Source organism: Anastrepha ludens, chromosome 5 (genome assembly GCF_028408465.1).
Source record: "Anastrepha ludens isolate Willacy chromosome 5, idAnaLude1.1, whole genome shotgun sequence".
Lineage (NCBI taxonomy): Eukaryota > Metazoa > Arthropoda > Insecta > Diptera > Tephritidae > Anastrepha > Anastrepha ludens.
Genome location: NC_071501.1, coordinates 64935726 through 64957232, shown reverse-complemented (window position 1 = coordinate 64957232; position 21507 = coordinate 64935726). Strand labels below are relative to the sequence as shown.

Sequence of the window (21507 nt, the reverse complement as noted above, 5' to 3'; positions counted from 1 at the left end):
AGAATTTTTAGCGGTCTTAACAGCCAACCTTGCAGAAGTGGTACTTTTCGAAAAAGAGTTTCTAATAAAAGTTTATATGAAAAATGTAAAATATCACGCACAGACTTTTTCTTAATGAAATCGTCACTAAGATTTATTGGTAAACTGGCCGTCATTGAAAATGAACTGATAAACAAATATCTGTCAAAGGCAAGGGAAATATCATTACCTCTAACAGAAAAACATTTATCACCAATATATTTAAAAAATACTAAAAAATAATAATATGTTACATAAAAATAGTAAAGCAATATATTATCATAGGCGATACAATACTTACAACTTCAACGATGAAAATTTAGTTTATAACATTGATCAATTTAAAGCCAAATAAATTATAGAAGTTTAAAAAGGAGATAACCTTTTTAAGCCCTCCGTGGGAGAATATAAATAAGTTTTAAAAATATGCCAAATACATACAAAATAATAATCATAACCTATTGTATATGTCAAAAGAAAAATAAGTTTTAAACTCCTAGATAAATACAAATGTATATTAGGATAATGCTAAACAATCTAATTTTATCATAACTTTGTAAACTCCTATGTTAAAATGATTTTGGGCAATAAATGAAATGAAATGAAAAAAATAGAGATATTTATCCCTTTTCTTTCCATTGTAAATATTTTTAATGGTTTAAATGGTTTAAACCATTCTTGGTATTTAATATCTTCTTTCAAAGAAAGTTGAAGATTTCTTCCTCGGCCATCCTATTGCGTTATTACGCCACGGACATTCACTATGATACTTACCCAAGTAGAGATATTCTAAAATCCGTAATTATGGTTATTTCTACTGTTAAATCATTTCCGTTATGGGTTTTCCATTTCCACAGGCAATCATCTCGACGTACTTTCATAACTTCGTTTTCGACTCAGAAGTATTCTGTCATTTTATTAACCGTCCCTCATAAATGATGGAAAAACAAAAATGTGGAAAACACGCAAAACAGGATAATTCTTTATTTATTTAAAGTGTAGATACCGGTTACTTAAAATTTTTCTGAATAAAATCACAATCAAAAAATGTTAACATGTTTTGGATGCCTACTCTCAGTAGGTAATAATTTATATTACAAAATTTTTGCTGTATATATAAGTAAATAAAATCATGTAAAGACATTTATGTATATGCCATAAATTTACATAGTTATAGTAAATTCAGCTTAGACTCCTGATAAATTTTCCACAAGCGAAAAAGTATGAATATTTAAATGTAATGAGCTTGCGATCGCGTGGAAAACATTTGTAATTGCAGTACATATTATATATACAGATATTTTGGGTTTAATCTTATACATACGTATGTATGTAAATGTGTATGTGTGTGTGTTTGTATTCAAAAAACAGCTGATAACATTCAACCGAATATTTGTGAATCTTGTAATATTAGAATAACTTTCCAAGTGCCTTGAACTACTCATAGTGCCATTCGAAGATAATATGAGCCCACAAAAGATAGGCTGTAATGATAACAATTTGGCCGACCATCACAGGGAAACCGACTCTGCATAGTGAGAAATGAAGGAGAAATTGAAAAATCGGAAGGAAGATTTGCTAAATCTCTTTTATTTTGTAGCTTTACTCACTTCAAGTAGCGTGTAAATGTTATTTTGTAGCCGTGTTGTTCGGCAATGCCAGCCGAGACCACATTGGAAGAAGCGCCGTACAAAGTACCATTGCCTGTATGTAAACCAAAAAATGGAGTTTTAATCCCAATACAAATATCAGTCGATTTATCTACGCCGACTTACCTCCCAAACTCGATCCGAATGTGAGTGCCCACACGAGCGGCTCCAGTGGCAGACCCAATGTTTCCCTACTCACTAACGATACGACCACCCGCACCATCATGGCGGTCACGGGTATGCTATCCAGCACCGCAGAAGCCATCGCCGATATCCACAAAATTATGAATATGGCCATTGCCAAACGATGCCGTTCGTCCACAAATAGAATTATCTTTTTTGTCATTTCTCCAATCCATGCAAAGAGACCCAAGCGCTCTACACATTCCATCATCACAAACATCGCGGCAAAGAATAAAAGCGTCGTCCACTCGATGCGATGTAAGAGATGTTCCATATCGTCCCGATTCAAAACAATCAACAGTGCAATGACGCCAAGCAAGGCTAACCAGCCAAGTGGCAGCGTACGCCATTGAGGCACCGATTGCACGAAAAAGCAGACAAGCACAAATGCTAGCGCCCCACACGCTTGCACCAAAAGTGTCTTATGTTTGATGGGATACTTCGCCTTCAGCTCCTGCAGGGTATGCGTGTAGGCGTCGTTTGAGTCTAGACCACGTTGCTTGCGCCTCAGAGTGCGCTTCAGCAGCTTCACTTTCTTGTGCAATGTAGCACGCACCAGGTCAGCATCTTTGGAATAGGAGGATAGTGAGTTAGCAGCACGTTGCCACACTTTGATTTCGCGTCGCAGATCTTTAAACTCTTTCGGTTCGTTGAGACGCAACGATTGAGGGTCGCGGAATGCAAAACGCAGATATAGGCAACTCTGTATCGTAACGAGAATGACACCGGGAAGAGTGTGAGTGACAAACTTGGTGAATGTGATACCCTGAAATGTGGAGGTGTGAGAATACAATGAAACCATCAGAAGTTTTTAAAAATAAAAAAACAATTGGAAGGTTGCAACCAGCATTTATCTTGCTTCTAACAGAGGTCCGCAAACTGAAGCATTCGAATTTTGGTTGCTCATTAACGAAAGCTAACTTTTATGCTCATGGCCTCGTTGATTACGCGTGTGTGCATAGTTTGCGAGTTAAGAGCAAATTTGCATAGGAGTTCAAACCGGACGCTTAGTGCAAAGAGAACAAAAAATTCATGAGTTGATCCGTTGTATGTAAACTCGTTCAAGGCAGTGCAGATAAATGGTCTATAGGGATATTATCAGGCTTCACTTACGTTTTTCGTAAAAAAGTGATTGGAACAAATGATGATCGAAATAGGATCGCCAATGGGTGTTAGCGAACCGCCAATATTCGACTGTACTATAATGCCCAACAACACGGGAACAGGATCCAAACTCATAACTTCGCAAAGTCTACAAAAAGTATTTATTATTTGTGAATAAATCCCCAAATTATTCAAACGCTTTACCTTATCGCCACTGGTGTCATTAGTATAACAGTAGTCACATTATCCAGAAAGCTCGACACAAAACATGTTATAAAGCATAGAAAATATATCATAGGCCAAATTTTACCGCCCGATGTCTCAAATGCCAATACGGCTATATAATCAAAGACTCCTGTCTCGGCTAAGATGCCCACAATAATCATCATAGAAAACAGCAGTGTTAACATTTCCATATCCATCCATTCGATTATCTCCTCCATATTCGGGCGATCGTCAAAACAAGCTAACACAGCGACTGAGAGTATAGAGCATACAATTGCCACAAAGGTGCGTTGGAAAACCTGGTGATGAAAAAGAATAGAAAGAAGAAATATTTTTTTACTACACTAAATATCACAGTTTCACTTTGCTCACCTCCCACACGAGGAGCGCATAGAAGATCAGCAGTATACCCGCGGCGAGTAGCGTACCAATCTTTTTATTGATTATCAAAGGATTGTAGACCAACTCGACAGCGAAATCCTTCTCAACATTGGTGTACATGCTGAGGCGCATCCTCATACCTGGTTTTTGCAACTTTCGTAAAATCGTGTCCGGCATTTCGTAAGTCTGGTTGCGCCACACGACTGGCGCGACTTCGAACAATGTTTCCGAAACGATTGGTATGAGCCAAGGTTGTAAAATATTCTATGGCAAAAGCTAAGTTAACGGGAAACCATTGGATTTTAATATTTTGGATAATTTACCTTATAATCCTTTCTATTGTTTACTTTATCATAGTAGGACAACTGTGGCTGAACAAACAGAAATTTCCCATCATCGTCATGGCGATACATTCTCATGGTTTCGTTGAAGGTGCCGAAGATCTTAAGTTTGAAATCACCAGTAGGATTCTGGGGTAGCTTGAAGTCTGAGAAATATTAAAAAGGAGTAAAAATGAGTTATTCATGACTCTTCTACTGACTTTTCGTTTTGTTCCACGGCACTTCAAGTGTCTTCTCCAACAAGTGTTTCTCTTCGAAAATCATTAAGACAACCGCTGCAAAGATCCAAAAGATTAGCAAACCACAACGTTTTATTAGCTTTTCACGCTTGCGTCGTCCTTTCGATTTTTGTTTAGCTACTACACGGGTCACAACCGCTTTTGATTTGTCGTGGGTCGAGCTTTCGATGTCTGAGAGTGTACATTCGCCATCAGTGCTGGGGGTGACAAAACTTTTAAGGTGAAGGCTCTTGATGGCGCATTTATTTTAGCTTAGTAGGTACATTTACTTACCTTCGTTCATCGCCTGTATTCTGGCCGTGTGATAACTTTCTCATGTTAATATATTCCGAATCTGCAAAGCTGTGTTCCTCTTCGTAACTTGACTCCATGTCATGGGGATTACCAGACTCATCATCTGTAGTTACTAAGGAGCCTATAAAATATCAATCGACATTAGTAGGACCGAGGTTTACTTGCTTTTCAGAAGTAATTTTATAAAAGATTGGCAAAAGATGTGTTTCATTCATCTTTATAACTTAGTATAGCCTAGGTGTCTCTAACTCAAGGTTACTCTCTTTGCATTACCTACTCTTTAAGAAGAACTTATACAGACAAGAAACTGCAAACGGGCCAAAAACTGCACCTTCTTGTCTTTGTACATTATTGGCCCTTTATCGATGTTATGGCGAGCTTTTTCTTCTATTCTAAATGTATATATGTATATAATTGGTAGTCACGCCCCAACTCATTCGGCTCGGTGACCGACTTATGACATAGTTTTCTTCCTAAAAATGGATTAATGTATTCCTTCAGAAGTATAACTGCAGTACTGAGAACTTTTTCATGACAGAAGTGATATTTATTTATATACCTATTTATATCACATGTATATCACATACATAAACGATCGGCTAGATCGTTCCACTTTATTTATACAGTCTATGAACAACCAATTGTTCCAGACTACTAACACAAATTAAATAAGATAACTACATAAGCAAGATTTCAGAAATATAATGAAATTAGACAAAGAAAAAGCTCGATTAGAGAGGAGATCTGGTTGATCTGGCATGAGCACTTGCCTCGTTTCGGGTATAATTTGTTTTGTTATTACTTCAATAAAAAGGGTAGGAGTTTCGAAGTTCTCTTCTTAGAACATCAAAGTTTATTTATCTAGAACGAAAGCATAGACCAAATCTCCCTTTATAATGTCATATACAAAAGTTAAGGAAAGAACAAATCTTCTACTTTCTTGAGGTTTGAGAATTAAAAGAAGAAAATGAGCATTATATGATGGAAAACGTTCAGTAAATCAAAAAGATCGCAAACCATACTTGAGAAAAACGTTTTGAATTTTCTCTATCATGTCGATTGCGAATTGATGATAAAGCCAGCAAATAATAGTGGCGCACTCCAAGTGAGAACGCATCAAAGAGGTGTAAGGCAATGTTAATGAAACCCAGCATCGCATGTGATTTAGAAATCATATGGTAATGTGATTCTTTTTCTTCTTCTTACGCGATTTTTGGCGAGTTTAACAAAGTGCGCCAGTCGTTTCTTTCTCGTGCTAACCGGCGCCAGTTGCACAGACCAAGTGAAGCCAAGCCCTTCTCCACCTAATCTTTCCAACACAGAGGAGACTTTTCTCTTCCTCTGCTATCACCAGCTGGTACCGCATCGAATACTTTCAGAGCCGGAGCGTTTGTATCCATTCGGACGACATGACCCAGCCAACGTAGCCGCTGGATCTTTATTCGCTGCGCTATGTTTATGTCGTCGTAAAGCTCCATCGCCTGCGATATTCGCCGTTGCCAACGTGCAAAGGTTCGAAAATCTTGCGCAGAATCTTTCTCTCAATGACTCCAAGCGTCACTTCATCAGATGTTGTCATCGTAAACGCCTTTGCGCCATACGTTCGGATGGGCATGATGAGAGCCTTGTGGAATGTTAGTTTCGTTCGTCGAGAGAGGAACTCGTTGGTTCCTAAATATACCAAGTCTTTTCCAACCTCGCAATCATAACTGTCAACATTGATGTGAGTGCCAATACGCGACTGCTTATTTGAAGACAGGAGGTACTTCGTTTTGCCCTCGTTCACCACCACACCCATTCGTTTTGCCTCTTTATCCAGTTTGGAGAAGGCAATACTAACAGCGCGCTTGTTAAGGCCGATGGTGTCAAAAATAAACAAAATATCGTGCCTGAGCGATTTAGTTCTGCGGCTCGAACTACTCTCTCCAACATCAGGTGAAAGAAGCCACACGACAGCTAGTCACCCTATCTGAAACCTCGTTTTGTATCAAACGGCTCGCAAAGGTCCTTCCCCATTCTGATGGCGCTGCTACTATTGAGTAATGTCATCTTCCATAGCCGTATTTGTTTTGCGGGGATACCAAATTCAGACATCGCGGCATATAGGCAACTCCTTTTCGTACTACCGAATGCAGCTTTGAAGTCAACGAAAAGATGGTGTGTGTCGATTCTCCTTTTATGGGTCTTTTCCAGGACTTGGCCTATTGTAAATATCTGGTATTTTGTGGACTTTCCAGGCCTAAAGCCACCCTGTTAAGTCCCAATCCGTTGGTTGATGGTGGTCTTCAGTATTTCACACAATACGCTAGAAGACTAATCCCACGGTAATTGGCACAGATTGCAGGATCACCCTTCTTATGGATTGAGCTGAGCACACTTAAATTCCAATCGTCAGGCATGCTTTCATCCGACCATATTTTGCATAGAAGCTGATGCATGCACCTTACCAGCTCCTCGCCGCCATGTTTGAATAGCTCAGCCGGCCGTTCGTCGGCGCCAATCCGATGCCTTGTATCATCTTTTGTATATCATTTTAAGTGGCGGGTCCCAAACCCAGCGCACAACCAGCTTTCCTGGGGTGCTTCGCCTTCTCACGTTGGCTCACTCCCGAACGAATCTTCGGAAGCTACCCAGAGGATAATTAAGCTAATCTCGAAAGTTGTGAGCTGCTTGGACCATATGAAGAAGAATCGTCCTGGCCACTCCTAAGTGAATGGCGATCAGTAACTTTGCCCACTTGCGTTTGCGTGGACTTCTAAATATGGAACCATCTTCCAGTGATTACTAGATGTAAATTTCGTAACAAAAATTACACCGAGGTATCTGCCGGGCTTGGCCAACAATACTTACTATAGGAGCTTTCAAAACTAAATCGCAATTTTGTGTAAGTGGCATGAAAGTATTTTTTAATAGTAAAGCAAAGATGAGATCTAGCTCACCACGAATAAATATTTTCAATCTGAGCTTGGAAATTCAACACATCATCTACAGAATTTACTAACGAGTACAACAGCGTACAACAGAAACTTAGTATTTGAAAAGTAAGAGCAAATATCATTAACGAAGAATACGAAAAGGAACGGGCCTACAATGCTGCCCGGAGGGACGTCGAAGATTGCACAGAAGGGTTCAGATGACACGCCATCAATGGATACAACGTATTGCTTAAATACGACTTAAGCCATTGCAAAAAATTTAGTGAAGCTTTGGATAAACTCGTCTAGATGCAGGCGATTCGACATCCTGAAGAAAACGATAAGATACAGTATTAGCTAAAAACTGCAAAGCTCGAAGCTGTACAGTGCCCCGCGACAGAGCAGATCAAACTTTTAACGGAGAAATAAATCTTATCCTTAATAATGCATTCGAATAGCTTAGAAATATTAAAGAGTTTCGATTGCATTCGATAATTGTGGCGTATGCAATGTTTCCATATTTGTGAATTGGAATTACCGAAGCAATTTGCCAGGCATCGATAAACTCACCACTGCGAAGTGACAAATTGAAAAGTATTTCTAGAGGTACCGCTAGCGCATAACAGCCTTTTAACCAAAGGCCTTCCTGCTATAGAGGACTGTTTTAATTTAAATATAGCAAAAGAGATATCGTTAACTGAAATGTATATTGAGCCAAAATAATGCATAGAATTAATATCTGACGAAAAGTCAAAATGCTCTGTGAGTGTCCTGCCTTTGCTAGAGTTTTGGGTTCCGATGTCATGAGAATGAGTAATATTCCTTCTCTAAAACTGGAGGATATTTACAGATTTCCCAAAGAATCTGGAAAATTCTCACAGGCCTAACTGTCTCTATTCTTTCCTATCTCTTTCTCTGATACTTTTCTCCTTCCCTCCTTGACTATCTACCCCCTTTCCAGTGCTTTAAATACAATGGGCTTTTTAGCCTGAGTGTTTTAGAAGCCACCAATTCTCCTGGTGCTCCTTGGCTCGACCTTTTCAAATTTCAAAAAGAATGTCAAATACCACCACGAACCACTGTATTAGTATTAAATGTAAGATAGCGCAGTCTACTGAATAATTGCAATATGGCTGAAAATATATTTGATTTCATTTACTTATTACACTTCACATCACTGCACTTCTTCGAGATAGAGCCACCGGGCTTATCTCTTGCCCTTACCTTACGCTCTGTTTTGAATTTGGACATATCTTTGAGTTGATCATATAAGTCCATATTGAGCTCTACATATAACCCCAATATTTAAATAAAAATAAAAGTGTCAGTACACCTCTGGGTTTTTTGTTAATACAGCTTTGATTAGGCACCTTTGATCAGCATAACTGTCTGTAGTACAGGAGATAGTGTTCACAGAATTTGCAGGTGATAAATTGAGACATGAATGGTAAGCAAACGCGTATGAGATATTAAAATAGAAGGCGAGAGCAGAGCGCTCCTTATTTATCTCGTCCCATCAGTACAGCATATTATTATTGTTTTTTGTTCCTAAGTTCCTATTTCTTTCATATAAAAATGAATATTGCAGAAAGAGAAACTGATTGTAATCGCTTTCAGTGTATGTATGTATGTAATGTATGTAGTGTATGAACACATGGGGAACATACTCTTATAGTCGCTTCAGCGCGCATCAGCACTCAGATGAAATCATTGGCTTCCTGTTCAGTAGCAGTGCTTACCTTACAGTGCCTTACTTTGTTATTGAATTTAACTCAGGTATGTTTAGAATGCTGAGACGTTTGAAAAATAGAAAGGAAAACATATATTGTCTTTCAACTATAGGGGTTTCCAAACAGAGGTTTGATATTCAAAGAAAAATGCTATTTTTTAATATAAATGATCGGATGTTTATTTCATTATATTAATAGTGGCAAATAACATCAGGCAAACGACCACCACGAACACGCTTACAGGACAATATCCTTTTCATGAAATTTTCCATAACCGAATTGCAAAGTGGCTGCCCTATGACCTCGATAGCCTCACGAATTCCATCTTTGAGGTCTTGAATCGACCCAGGGCTGTTGGCGTAGACCTTCTCTTTCACGTGACCCCAAAGACAAAAGTAACAAGGTGTTAAATCACAAAATCTCGGTGGCCAATTGTGATCACCTCTTCGAGAGATAACACGGTCCGGAAACTTTTCCCGTAAAAGATCAATGGTTTCGTTGCTTGTGTGGCACGTAGCGCCGTCTTGTTGAAAATAAACGTTGTTCAGATCAATATTATTCAATTGCGGCCATAAAAAATCGTTAATCATCTCTCGATAGCGCAATCCATTCTTAAATAATACGAGTACCTGTTAATGGAAAACCCACAAAAAAATATGTCATGTCCATTTTTTCTGTTACCCTTTTATTTGAAATTCAGTTTTCTTTCGCGACTGCCACTAATATTATTGATGAGTAGGGGAAGTCGCTTTAAATTTATTATATTATCCGGCCGGCGGAATTTCCAAAACGCCATTGCTTCAAACAAGCTTCGATATCAGGCAAAAAAGTAAAAACTTAATTTAATTACTTAATTAAAACAAAAAATATTAAATATTATAAATGCAATAACAAAAAATAAAATTTCATATTTAATTCCACTGCCATTTCAAAAACAATTTAGCCATGGACTCACACCTAATGGTTATAGCTAGGAATCGCGTCTGAGCATCCTAAATATGCCTGTGTTAAATTCAATAAGTAAAGCACGGGTACTGGTAAGGCCATACATATGTGCATACACTGAAAGAGATTACGTTCAGTTTGTCTTTCTGCAATATTCATTAGTTTTTATATGAAAGTAAATGTGCAAGACACTTAGCGCAGAAAATTACCAAAACTTAATTCAAATTTTAAGCCACTTCATACTTGCATTTTATAATACTGAAATTAAATGAGCTATAAAATTGCTTACATGAACAATTTTTAAAATTTGTGTACAAAATTTTAGTATTTGGTTGAATTTTATTTTAACAACTATATTTTTAGAAACAAATTTCGAAAAAGATTTAATATGAGAAACATTGTGAATATTGTAGAAAAATAAACTAAACCCAAATTTGCCTGACATATAAAAACTCTCATAAGCCAGTTAAGAATCCGACTAATGACGGTTGAACGCACTTTCATGGATGCTTCAATCAAAACTCGATCTATAAATTTGCTTAGTACATATATTCATACATATTTACATATTTATATCTGATTCATTCGACCACGAGCGTGTTTATATAAAAGCGTGTGAAACTATAAAAAGGTCAAGGGGGGTTTTCGCACATCAAATATAATCCATCAAGCAATCAACAATAGTAAATACCGAAATATCCACTCGTTAATCATAAACACGCACTCGTTAATTTACGGTAATAAACGAAAAAAATACAATACTTGCTACAGTTTTCGACAGGACACTTGTGTTTTATGTAAATGATACCCAAATTCAGTTAAATAAAAATGCCGATGAATATTTCATTTATTATTACAATCATCAAATAGACATGCAAGTCATACATACATACATGCATATACATACATATATATGCTATATATAAACAAACGCTTTCTATATTTACGCCATACCTAACCTTCGATCTCATTCTGTTCGCTTTGCGGCTTGTAACTACCTGTCAATAAAAATATTTTTATATATAAGTACATATGTATGTATGTGTGCATGCACGTATGCCTGGAAATGCGTGCGAAAGGAAATTCATGACGTTTTTCCCCTTTAGTAGTAATAAAATTGAATGCTAACTGTTCGATGACACGAGTAGCGCTTATAATTGCAACAATAATTTTTGCGTTAATCAACAAGCAAAATTAAGAAAAAATGCTCGAAGGCTTTCAACCAATTGATAATATCATCCCATTGTTTAACTTGATTTGTTTGTAGGAGTTCCCAATATGAAAGGCTCGTACTTCACCTAATTAACATCTGAACGGAAATTCAATACTGCATTGGAAGTTGGCTTTGTGAATTGATAGTTGTGTGCAACGGTGTGTTTGTAAATCGTTTACTTACACTACAGGTAAATCACTCGGTTCGAAACTGATTTCCCTCTATTGTTTTCAGAACCATTATTAGTTCACGATGTTTCTCTTTCACATATATGTACACAAATAAATGCATTTTCATTCATTAAGCGATTTAATTTAAATTTCGTATATTTAGATGAAGCCAAGAAGGTTGAGAATGGTGGCCTTTCGGTCAATTCCGGGTTCGAAAACCAAGGTGGACATGAATTAGTAAATTGTATAGATACCTTTTTTGACAGTCGTCAAACGCGTCACGCAGCTTCCGAGGGTATTTCTGCCATGAAAATGCTTCTCATAAAGCTATCTGTCATCAGGGTCCGGCACTCGAAGTGTAACCAACTTCAGACCGCTTGCGTATCAACTGTCTGTTAGTTGGCTAAATCACAGTCCAGAGTATTGTTTACAAGCGCGCGGAAGCATTTTGCTGAGAGTAAACGCGAAAAAAGAAAATTAGTGATGGATTTTAAATGTAATAGTATGATTGCATTATATTTGACTGGAAAATCACAACCAGCGATTGTTCGTGAGCTCGAGCACCTTAAAGTAAATAAAGTTTTTGTTTATCGCACCGTTACTATTGTAGTTACTGGTAGCATCGCGAAACGTCATAAAAAGACTGCAACGTCACGTGAAATGGTTCAAAAAGTGAAGAAGCGACTTGACCGAAATCCCCAACTAAGTGCCAATTAAATGGCGAAAGAACGAATATATCTGACCATAGCATCCGCCGCATACTGAGAAATTATCTCAAAGTCAAAGTCAATTATCTTCAAAAGGCGCATGATCTCACACCAAAGCAGCAACAAGTCAGACTTGAGGGAGCGAAGGAGTTGCTTCGCTTGGCCGAAAGCGGCCAATTTCCGAACATTGTGTTTTCTGACGAGAAAATTTTGCACATTGAGCAATTCCCAAACTCCCAAAACGGTAGGGTTTATTTGTTCATATAAGAATTTGAGTCATCGATTGTCCACCAGGAGGCAGCACCCGCCGCCACAGGTAATGGTTTGAGCCGCTGTAACCGCAGATGGGTGCTTTCCAATCGTTCTCATCGAACCTGGCGTTAAGATAAATGCGAAATACTATCGGGAAAGTATTCTGGAGGTTGGTTTGAAGCCGTGGGCAGACAAACATTTCGGTGGCAGACTATGGACGTTTTAACAGGACTCGGCAGCGTCTCTCAAAACTCGAGTAAACCAAGAATGGCTAAAAAAAACAACGTTCCGAACTTCATAATGTCCACGTAATGGCTCTCAAATTCACCAGACACGGACCCAACGGATTATTCTCTTTGAACCTTTTTGGAGAGCAAGGTTCGAATAAAAGATTCACCAGTCTCGAGGCGCTGAAAAAAGTTATTATCCGCGAGTAGGTCAAAATACCAGAAAGTCACATTCGGGCAGCTGACGATTCGTTCCTGGACCGTCTCAAGGCCATTGGCCAAGGCAATAGTCAAGACAAAAGGTGGTATTATCGAGCAAAAGTAAATTGATTTTTCATTTTGTATTATTTTGACACATTTTTTCTTTGAATTGAATAAAATTGATTTTCCAAACTAAATGTATGGCTCTTTTAATTGGAAACACTTCGAGTGCCGGACTCATAATGGATGTATACGTCAATTATATGCCCGTTACTGGTATTTTAATAGGAGCATAACAATTATTTATTTAAATACAAACGAATACTCAAATTTTCGTATGAACTGGCAATGACAAACTGGTCATTATGTTTCACTATGGTAAACTTCAATCTGATATTGATAATTTGCATCTCTGGTGTACTAAGAAACACCGTTTTTTTTTTTGTTTTTGAATATTGAGAAATACTTCAAAATCACTTTTGTAAAAATTGAGAATTTTGTTTTACTCCGTACAGTATATCTAGAGGCTTCTGTTATCCGCTGGAAAGTTTGACCTCAACAGTCATAAAACCTTATTTGTAGTTGCAGTGGTTTTTAAATAGCTGAACTCAATATTATACATTTATTTAATTTGAAATAGCGTTAGAACTCTCATGAGAATATCTGCATTAGCCAGAAATGGCGGCTGAGATGAACAACAAGCCTTGCGTACTTTAGAGAATAGTGTGTACCATCTAACGAGAATACGATACACAGCAAACGAGGCAATGAGCGAGCCGATATTCTAATCAAAGACTAAACTTATTGAGCTGTTTAAGAACTAACTTTGGCATATCAATAATATTGATTAATATGGATATGTATTACCATCTTGCAAGGCTGCCAAAATTATGCCGCGCTAATAGTTACAACTCAAGAAGCACCTTCAAGTAGCTTTAAATTTTTTAATTGTTTGGCGCTCACAAGACACTGTAAGAACACCATCTAATGAAGGCAAATTTGAGACTCTGCGGAAAGCAGCATGCCAAGAGTGCCTTGAATCACTTTCTGTCTCCTCATATGGCAATCAGCGGATATCATAATTATACCCACTGCCCTCATCGACGTATATTGTGACTGAAACCTGTGCCTCTATTCTTCTCCTGGATCAGTTCTGCGATTTTGGCACTTTTCACAAATCTAACCAAATAAACAAAACTGGATTTGAACTAACAGTAATAGCGAAACTCAAGTTCGAAGCGGAAAGCGGTTATGATCACAAAAAGATGAAGAAAGAGGTATGGAACATGGAAAGGTCTGCTCAAAATGACCCTTATTTTCAGAAAATATATGTGATTTTCTGATACAAATATTTTTATATACAACAATAAGTGAAATTAATCTAATCATTGCACTTTTTCTACTGAGTGGCAACTACGACCGTTTGTCGGTTTGGGAGGAGATCAAAAACCTACGCTAATTACCTTTGTAGTCAAACAAAATTTGGCCACAGCAAGGATTATCTGATTTAAATACGTTAGAATTATCAAATAATACTGATGGAAAATATATAAGTATACTTCCATAATTCATTCAGTTCAAAGATTATAGATATTTTCACACACATCCCCTTTATCCGCATTCTTATATTTCCTTTACTTTCAGCTCATCCATTTCCATGAAAATGTAACTGTCAATCAAACGCCATTTTAAAACGATTTAAATTACAGATACCTAACGAAGCAGGGAAGTGGTAGGAGATTCAATTTACAATGGGTGCGACGACAAACAACGGAAACTAATGCTCAAGTCCGCCTTACGACGAGATATGAGTTCATAGTTGCGTCGTTAAAAAGATTACAGGAGGAAAACCAGGAATTTGCTTGTTTGCTTTGTCTTTGAACTGATGTAGGGAATTGCGTTCGAGGAAGTTTTACTCCACATTCAATTCCATTTCAATGCATATAGGAGGTTGAATTAGTTTTAAAGGTTTTTTTCGAAGATTTGGGGCTTTATTGTGAAAAAACGGTACAAAATATTTTATTCGAAGTATTGGCCATCGCTAGCTACAACTTTCGCCCATCTTTCGGGCAATTTCCGGATACCGTTTCTCCAAAATTCTGGCCGCTGCTTGGCTATCCATGACACAACCCATATTTTGGTAGCCTCGTACGAGGAGAACCGCTGGTCCGCCAAATCGAGACTCATATGCCGGAACAAATGATAATCGGAGGGAGCTATGTCTGGACTATACGGCGGGTGGGGTAACACTTCCCAGCCAAGCGTTCCAAGGTATAGAATACTTTTTATACTTATAGATTGTTTCGAAAGTATTTATAAAGATATATTTCTTTTCATATTTGGCTGAAAACATAAGAAGAGTTAAGCTCGTGCATACCCATGTTTTTGTGAGCGCTAATGGTGAAGGCAGCGAAAGCCACTGAGAAGATGAAAAAGAGGAACAGCAAAACTGCGGGAGCCAACGGAATGCCGGCTGAGCTTTTCAAATACAATGGCGAGAGGGTCACAAGGTGCATGTAAATATCCACTTCCTCACAAACTACAAGTAATAAGGCGGCATAAATGTTTTATTTATTTATAAAATTTATATAACACAAATACATATATAAGAACGCAACACTGGCTACGAAGTCTTAAACTGTACAAAATGACAATCAACAATACCATCAGCTCCGTCAAAATTAAGGAAAGTCCTCTCCAAGCAGTTTAATACTAAAATCAATCTCAAACAGGCTGGCTCCCTACTGTGTATCGTATTTTATCTGATGCGGGAAAAGTTTGCCTCGCAACAGTTTACTGCTGTCTAAACTATTTAGTTATAATTTTTAAGTATAAAGACTTTTCCTTTTCTTTCGGCGGCCGCCGTAGCCGAATAGGTTGGTGCGTAACTACCTTTCGGAATTCAGAGAGAACGTGGGCTTGAGTCCCGGCGAAAGTCCAAAATGAATAAAAATTGTTTTCTAATAGCGGTCACCCCCCGGCAAACAATAGCAAACTCCGAGTATATTTCTGCCATGAAAAAGCTCCTCATAAAAAATATCTGCCGTTCGGAGTCAGTTTGAAACTGTAGGTCCCTCCATTTGAATTCTCTCTCCAAAACGGAGGAGCACGCAAAAAAAGTGTGTAAGCGCTCTTCTTGTTGTTTATTTTGATTTGTTCATACATATTTTCTTAGTTTTAAGTTTGCTTTGTATAAAAATATTTGATCCTATTATATTCTTACAGATACAGTCTCATTTATAATAATAATAAATAGTAATAATAAACCGACCGTTTTTTTAACCTAGTAAATATTAATAGTGTCATTAATAGAGTCAGCTGCGTTTATAGCGGTGGAAAGACCGTCAGCCGAAGCATTGAAAATATGAACGCAATGATACATTCGGCTGACGGTCTTCCCACGGTTATAAACACAACTGACCATCATTATTATGTTTTCATATGTGTCCAAAATTATATAAAAAAATTTCAATCGGCATAAAGTAGTTTTACTTTTTAATTTATTTTACAAGTTCGCCTGTTCAGCGGACGTATTTTCCCCCCTCTCCGGCGCAGCTGACTATTTTTTTCCTACTAAATGTCAACAATACACAAAAAAAATTTCAGCCGATATTAAATGAGTTGTTAAAAAATATTTTCAACACGTTTCACAGCATCCCACACACGTACCCACCGCTACTGGACCAGCTGACCGTTGGTTTCGCCATCCATTGGATGGCGTCTGCCTTCAGTATTAAAATCAGTCGGCATGAAATGATAAAATCAAAATGACCCCTGGTTCCCGGACTAAAAATTATGTAAAAAATTTCAATCGGCATAAAGTAGTTTTACTTTTCAATTTTTTTACAAGTTCACCTATTCAGCTGACGTGCTTTCCCCCCTCTACCGCGCAGTTGACTATTGTTTTTATTCTACTAAATGTAGCAATACATGAAAAAAATTTCAGCCGGTATAAAATGAGTTGGTAGAAATTTTTTTCGACACGTTTCGTACCCTCCCACAATCACACCCACCGCGGGTGTGCCAGCTGACGTTCACTTTCGTTATTCATGAAAGCTAAATCACAAGTATAGTCCAAAATTTAATGATATGAAAACGCAGTCCAAAATCGACCCCTGACTCCAGGAGTATAGTTCAGTAGTTTTGGAAGGAATTAATTTCAATATACCCTAGTTCATTCTTCGGAGCTCTTTACCTTTGTGTGGTGCTAAATGTAAAATGGAGTATTCGCGTAATACTCCTCTTTGGTGAATTTAATTCGATCTCGGGTTCTATCCAACTAGATTTGTCATCTCCGAAAAGTGTATTTTTAATTACCTTATATTCCATTTTTTAGGTATTTAAATCATTTTCGACAGTTTTTCTATATTTCGTTCTAATTAATCTGAAAGAAGCTAAAAAGTGTTGAATATGATTGACGAATGACGCCATTTGCATAAACTATAAATCTTCCGATAAGGTAAATGAAAATTTTTGATTTATAAATCCTCCAAACAAATCCTCCCCATGGAGACTTAAAACTTTTATGCCTACTGATCTGCCACAGATATTTATAATGTAGGCTTCAAGTAATGGACTCTATTGGGGATTCTTACACGTGTCATCTTTTCAAAATTTTAATTAAATGTTATACTGAAGGTTATGAAGTTATCGAATGAATGGAGTTACAATAAAAAAATGAAATTTATAATAAGATCAGCGATTGTTGTTAGTTTCTCATGAGATAGACAAGTTCTGCAGCTAACAACATAGAAAGCAAAATAAATAACCGATTTTAGATTTAAAAAATTATATATTTTGGATTTATGCATTCATGAAGTTATTTATTGACCCTTATTATTTTTTTTTTAATTTCATAAACAAGTAAACAAGATTAAAAAAAAAAAAAAAATAGTATTGTACTGCTTTATTATTGTCCTTGAACAACTTTTGTAAAGATGTTATTAATATTTTGTTTTATAACTCAAATTTATTACACTAAATAATTTGTTACTAGGAAAGACAGCTAATAATACTCGTATCATAATAATCAACTCGATTCTAGAAAAAATACCACACTTGTTTGTTTGTTTTTGCTACCCACCATGCAATCGCTCATTTTCCAACTGAAATGACACCATGCTCGGATCATGTCGTATTTGTGGCGGCAGAGCGCGCCACACCTGCAATGTCTGCTCGGTAACCTGGCCCGGCGCCATTAGATTGCGACTGGAATGTGGTTTCAATAGATCAACGCCCTTAGATGGTGAGCCAGGAGTTTCGTGACTGGGGCTGGTGCTGGTGCCATTCTTGAGCACACGTATTTTATCTTTAATGCCCATGTTGGAGGAGGACTTATTTTAGCGAGTGTGTGAGCAACTGTTAGGAAATTGAAATGAGCAGCTAAAACTGCACAGTTGGTGGGTTAAAAGGTAGGTGGGCGATTGGTTCGCTGATTGTTTTAGCAAGCCGAACAAACTATTGTGGCGCGTACTAAGCCCATACACACGCACACACTCACTATAACTCACTAAAGCGTTGTTTAGGTAACACTTTATATCAATTAAAATACTTAAGCACAGAGACATTTATTTGTTTGTCGCTGCTCGTGATTTGTACGAGATTTGTCTAATTAAAACGGCATTAAGAAGGATGCCTTTGTTTATATTTTAGATGAAAAAGGCACAACCGCCGATTTTTGCTTTGTTTACTTGACTGTTTTGTTGTTTTTCTTTCTTCAATGCAGATGCGCGTGGTATCTGCTACATACATACACATATGCAAACGTATATAAATATACATGTGGGCTCGACACGATGATTGCCAGTGTCAATCCAACTGGCACTGGCAATGATTTGCTGCTTGGAGGGATGTGTTTTCTTTCTTTACACACTTACATGCTTACGTACATATTTCTATACATATATATGTATGCATGTGTGTACGTATGTTTAATGATTATTTTTCTGCTCACACGATTGTTTTCTTTGCACTGCTGTTTTGGTGAAATTATTACGATTGCGATTTACGTTCGATTTTCTTTAGTGTTTTTTTTTATTGCCACTAGCGCGATATCTGCAGTAGAAATAAACAAACCAAAAAGAAATTTGCACTTGCATTCATGCATATTTCAAAACAAGTGCTGCAGGTAGGTGCTGCCTTTCACACCTACAGACACATACATACATACATATGCACTTTAAATATTAAATAAAAATATTACTGTTCTTTTGTATGTGTTGTTATTCTTGCAATACGTGCATGATATGACGCAATGCTAGAATATTAAGATATCTTTTATGTGGCAATTTAATTTTTATTCATATTTATGTATGTTCAATTTTTTTTTATTGCCCCAAACAATCCGACCATAAATACTGTTCACTTTAAATGAGGATATTAATCTATTTATGAGCTCGTGCTATTATGGACAAATGTGTTTCTTTTTTTAATTTTAATACAAAATTGTATGTTGGTAGTTTTTTTATTTTTATTTGATTCTTTTTTTTGCACTCCCACTTGTTACGCGTGATTTTCAGCATCAACACATTATGGGATATAATTATTTATTCATCTAGTTTTCTTTGTAAATAAATATTCCTGCCACAACAGCCCTTCATACAATTTTAATCAGTACCATTTCCCTTTCATTTAGTTGCTTTCTTAAATCTTTGCTACGATTGTTTGTCAATTCTAACACATAGTAAAATTCACTTCCACATTATTTCAGCAACTTTAATAGCCAGCGTTTGCCACACGACTAATTTCAATTCGCTGTGCTGTACAGCATTTCAACGGTTTCTAAGCGCACTTTTCTCCGCGCTATTGCTTTGCTGCTGCCGCTGCTGTTAGCGTCGCTGTAACCTAGCCGTCAACTTCGTCCATTTCCATTCGCATTGTGTCTGTGTAGGTGTGTGGATTTCCTGTCGCATACACAATGCGTATGCGCGAGTTCTGATGCCGCCGTCGCACAGTACCAGCAATTGCTGCTTCCAGCGTAGTAACATATTTGAGCTAGCATTTACACCTCCATTGCCTTGAAAAGCTTAAAAATCGCTCTTTTTTTCGGGCAGCTTTTAGAGAGTGCAACATGTGTTTTTATCTGCACGTTGATGTCTTACAAACAACCGACCTGCTTCGTGGGTGATTCGTACTATCATTTCCTTGAGTACACTAACTTGACACTGACACTGACACTGAGTGTGGTTTTGCTCATCATTAAAGCTTTCAATTGGAAATGCAATGGAGGAGGAACAGATGTTGCCAAACTTTTTCCTCATTTTGGTGTTTCACGAGATTCGAACCTGCTTTCTCTCCGAATTCCGAATGGTAGTCACGTATCAACCCATTCAGCTGAGGCAGCCGCATTTGTTAAGTTTAGGTTATGTTATTTTGGCTATCCTTTTCTGAAGCTTAGAAAGCAGAAAACTTAAGCTGAAGCCAAGAAGCTTTTAGACAAACTTTGAAACTAAACCTCACCGGTCAAAACAAAAAAATATTGTATTCGATCCCTTCCATCTTACATTCTTAGTATTTGAGATGCCAATAATTGGCCCGATCTCGAGATTGGATGAAACAGTAGTAAGACCACCTCTCGATATAACTCTTTTCATTTCCTGGTAACGAAATATACCCGAAAAAAACAGGAAACAGCAGGAACACTAACCTCGACCATTTTCAGCAATTGGGTCATGGATACCGTACGGCAACTGGCTGTAGTATTATCAAGCTGAAGTTCAAGAATGACCTTACTAGCCTTAATGACAAATATAAAAATTAACAGGAGGTAGTTGAGCGCCTTCAGTGTAGGTGTCCAGCTGGAAAGAGAAAACAGAGGGCCATTACGTGGTTGTCATCTACAGGAGAGCCCTCAAAACATACTCAACTTTGGCGACTGCTGCAGTGGTTGCCTATAACAAAATTACACCTAGATTTTGGTAGTTAATTGGTATTGAAGTGTTGATTCTCTTAGCTGTCATCTTAACTTAACCATAAAAACACTATGTACACTAACTTACTCGTATTAGCGGCGACTAGACCACAATTTCGCAGTCAGAGAGCACAAACTACACTAGACAATGTCACAACCCAACATAACTATAACATCAAATTTATCTTATGTACGAGGGCGGTTCGTATTTTAGCAATTGAGCAACGAAGGAGTATCGGGCTAATCACACTGTTTGGTACCCCGGTACCTGGAGATGCCCAGGTTTTCTTGCACATCTTAATTTTCATCTCCAAGCTACCCAAAAAAGCACGGAGATTAAAAAAAATAAGCACTTTTGCAAATCCCATACACCTCAAATGCACATAATGTACTTATATAAATGAATTTTTAGGTTAATTTAGTTTTGTTAAATTAATTTGCATTCTAGCTTGCTGAAACATATAAGAAATTTAATGGTTCAACTCGATAGAAATGTTTCTATCATATTTCGAAAGAATTATTATTATTGTAATAAGAGTACGTACAGTTTTTTTATTCGAATTTTGTTTGCCTACATAAGATTTTCAAAGAAGATTTTCTACAACTGATGTTTTTTAAAATAATTTCCCCAATGCTTAAAGATAGTGCTATCAAAAATTGTCTTAACGATTTGAAGGCCGAAATGAAAAAGAAGTACGTTTCATTTTAAGGGAATCTAAAACCTCATAAAGAGATGAAGATTATAGAAAAGTCGACGAATTCAATGTCCAATCTTATGAATCGTTAACACAGATCTTAAAATCT

The 21507-nt window shown here is 37.3% G+C and overlaps 1 protein-coding gene across 4 annotated transcripts; it reads right to left on the bottom strand.

Moving 5' to 3' along the window:
- Positions 1–987: 987 nt before the first annotated feature.
- Positions 988–19546, bottom strand: LOC128864083 (P protein). Of its 4 annotated transcripts, XM_054103577.1 has the most exons (12): positions 19411–19546; positions 18748–18848; positions 17878–18535; positions 4414–4555; positions 4102–4352; positions 3884–4047; positions 3552–3824; positions 3159–3478; positions 2964–3102; positions 1794–2616; positions 1629–1722; positions 988–1546 (listed from the first exon to the last, which is right to left on the bottom strand). In XM_054103577.1, the coding sequence occupies exons 3-12, from the start codon at positions 18113–18115 to the stop codon at positions 1456–1458; spliced, it is 2535 nt and encodes an 844-aa protein (XP_053959552.1). In that variant the 5' UTR covers positions 18116–18535; positions 18748–18848; positions 19411–19546; the 3' UTR covers positions 988–1455. The 4 variants fall into 4 exon arrangements, with proteins under 4 accessions (XP_053959552.1, XP_053959551.1, XP_053959554.1 ...); XM_054103576.1 differs by lacking the exon at positions 18748–18848 and having other exon boundaries at positions 18997–19546; XM_054103579.1 differs by having other exon boundaries at positions 4102–4337; positions 17878–18848.
- Between the last annotated feature and the right edge of the window lie 1961 nt (positions 19547–21507).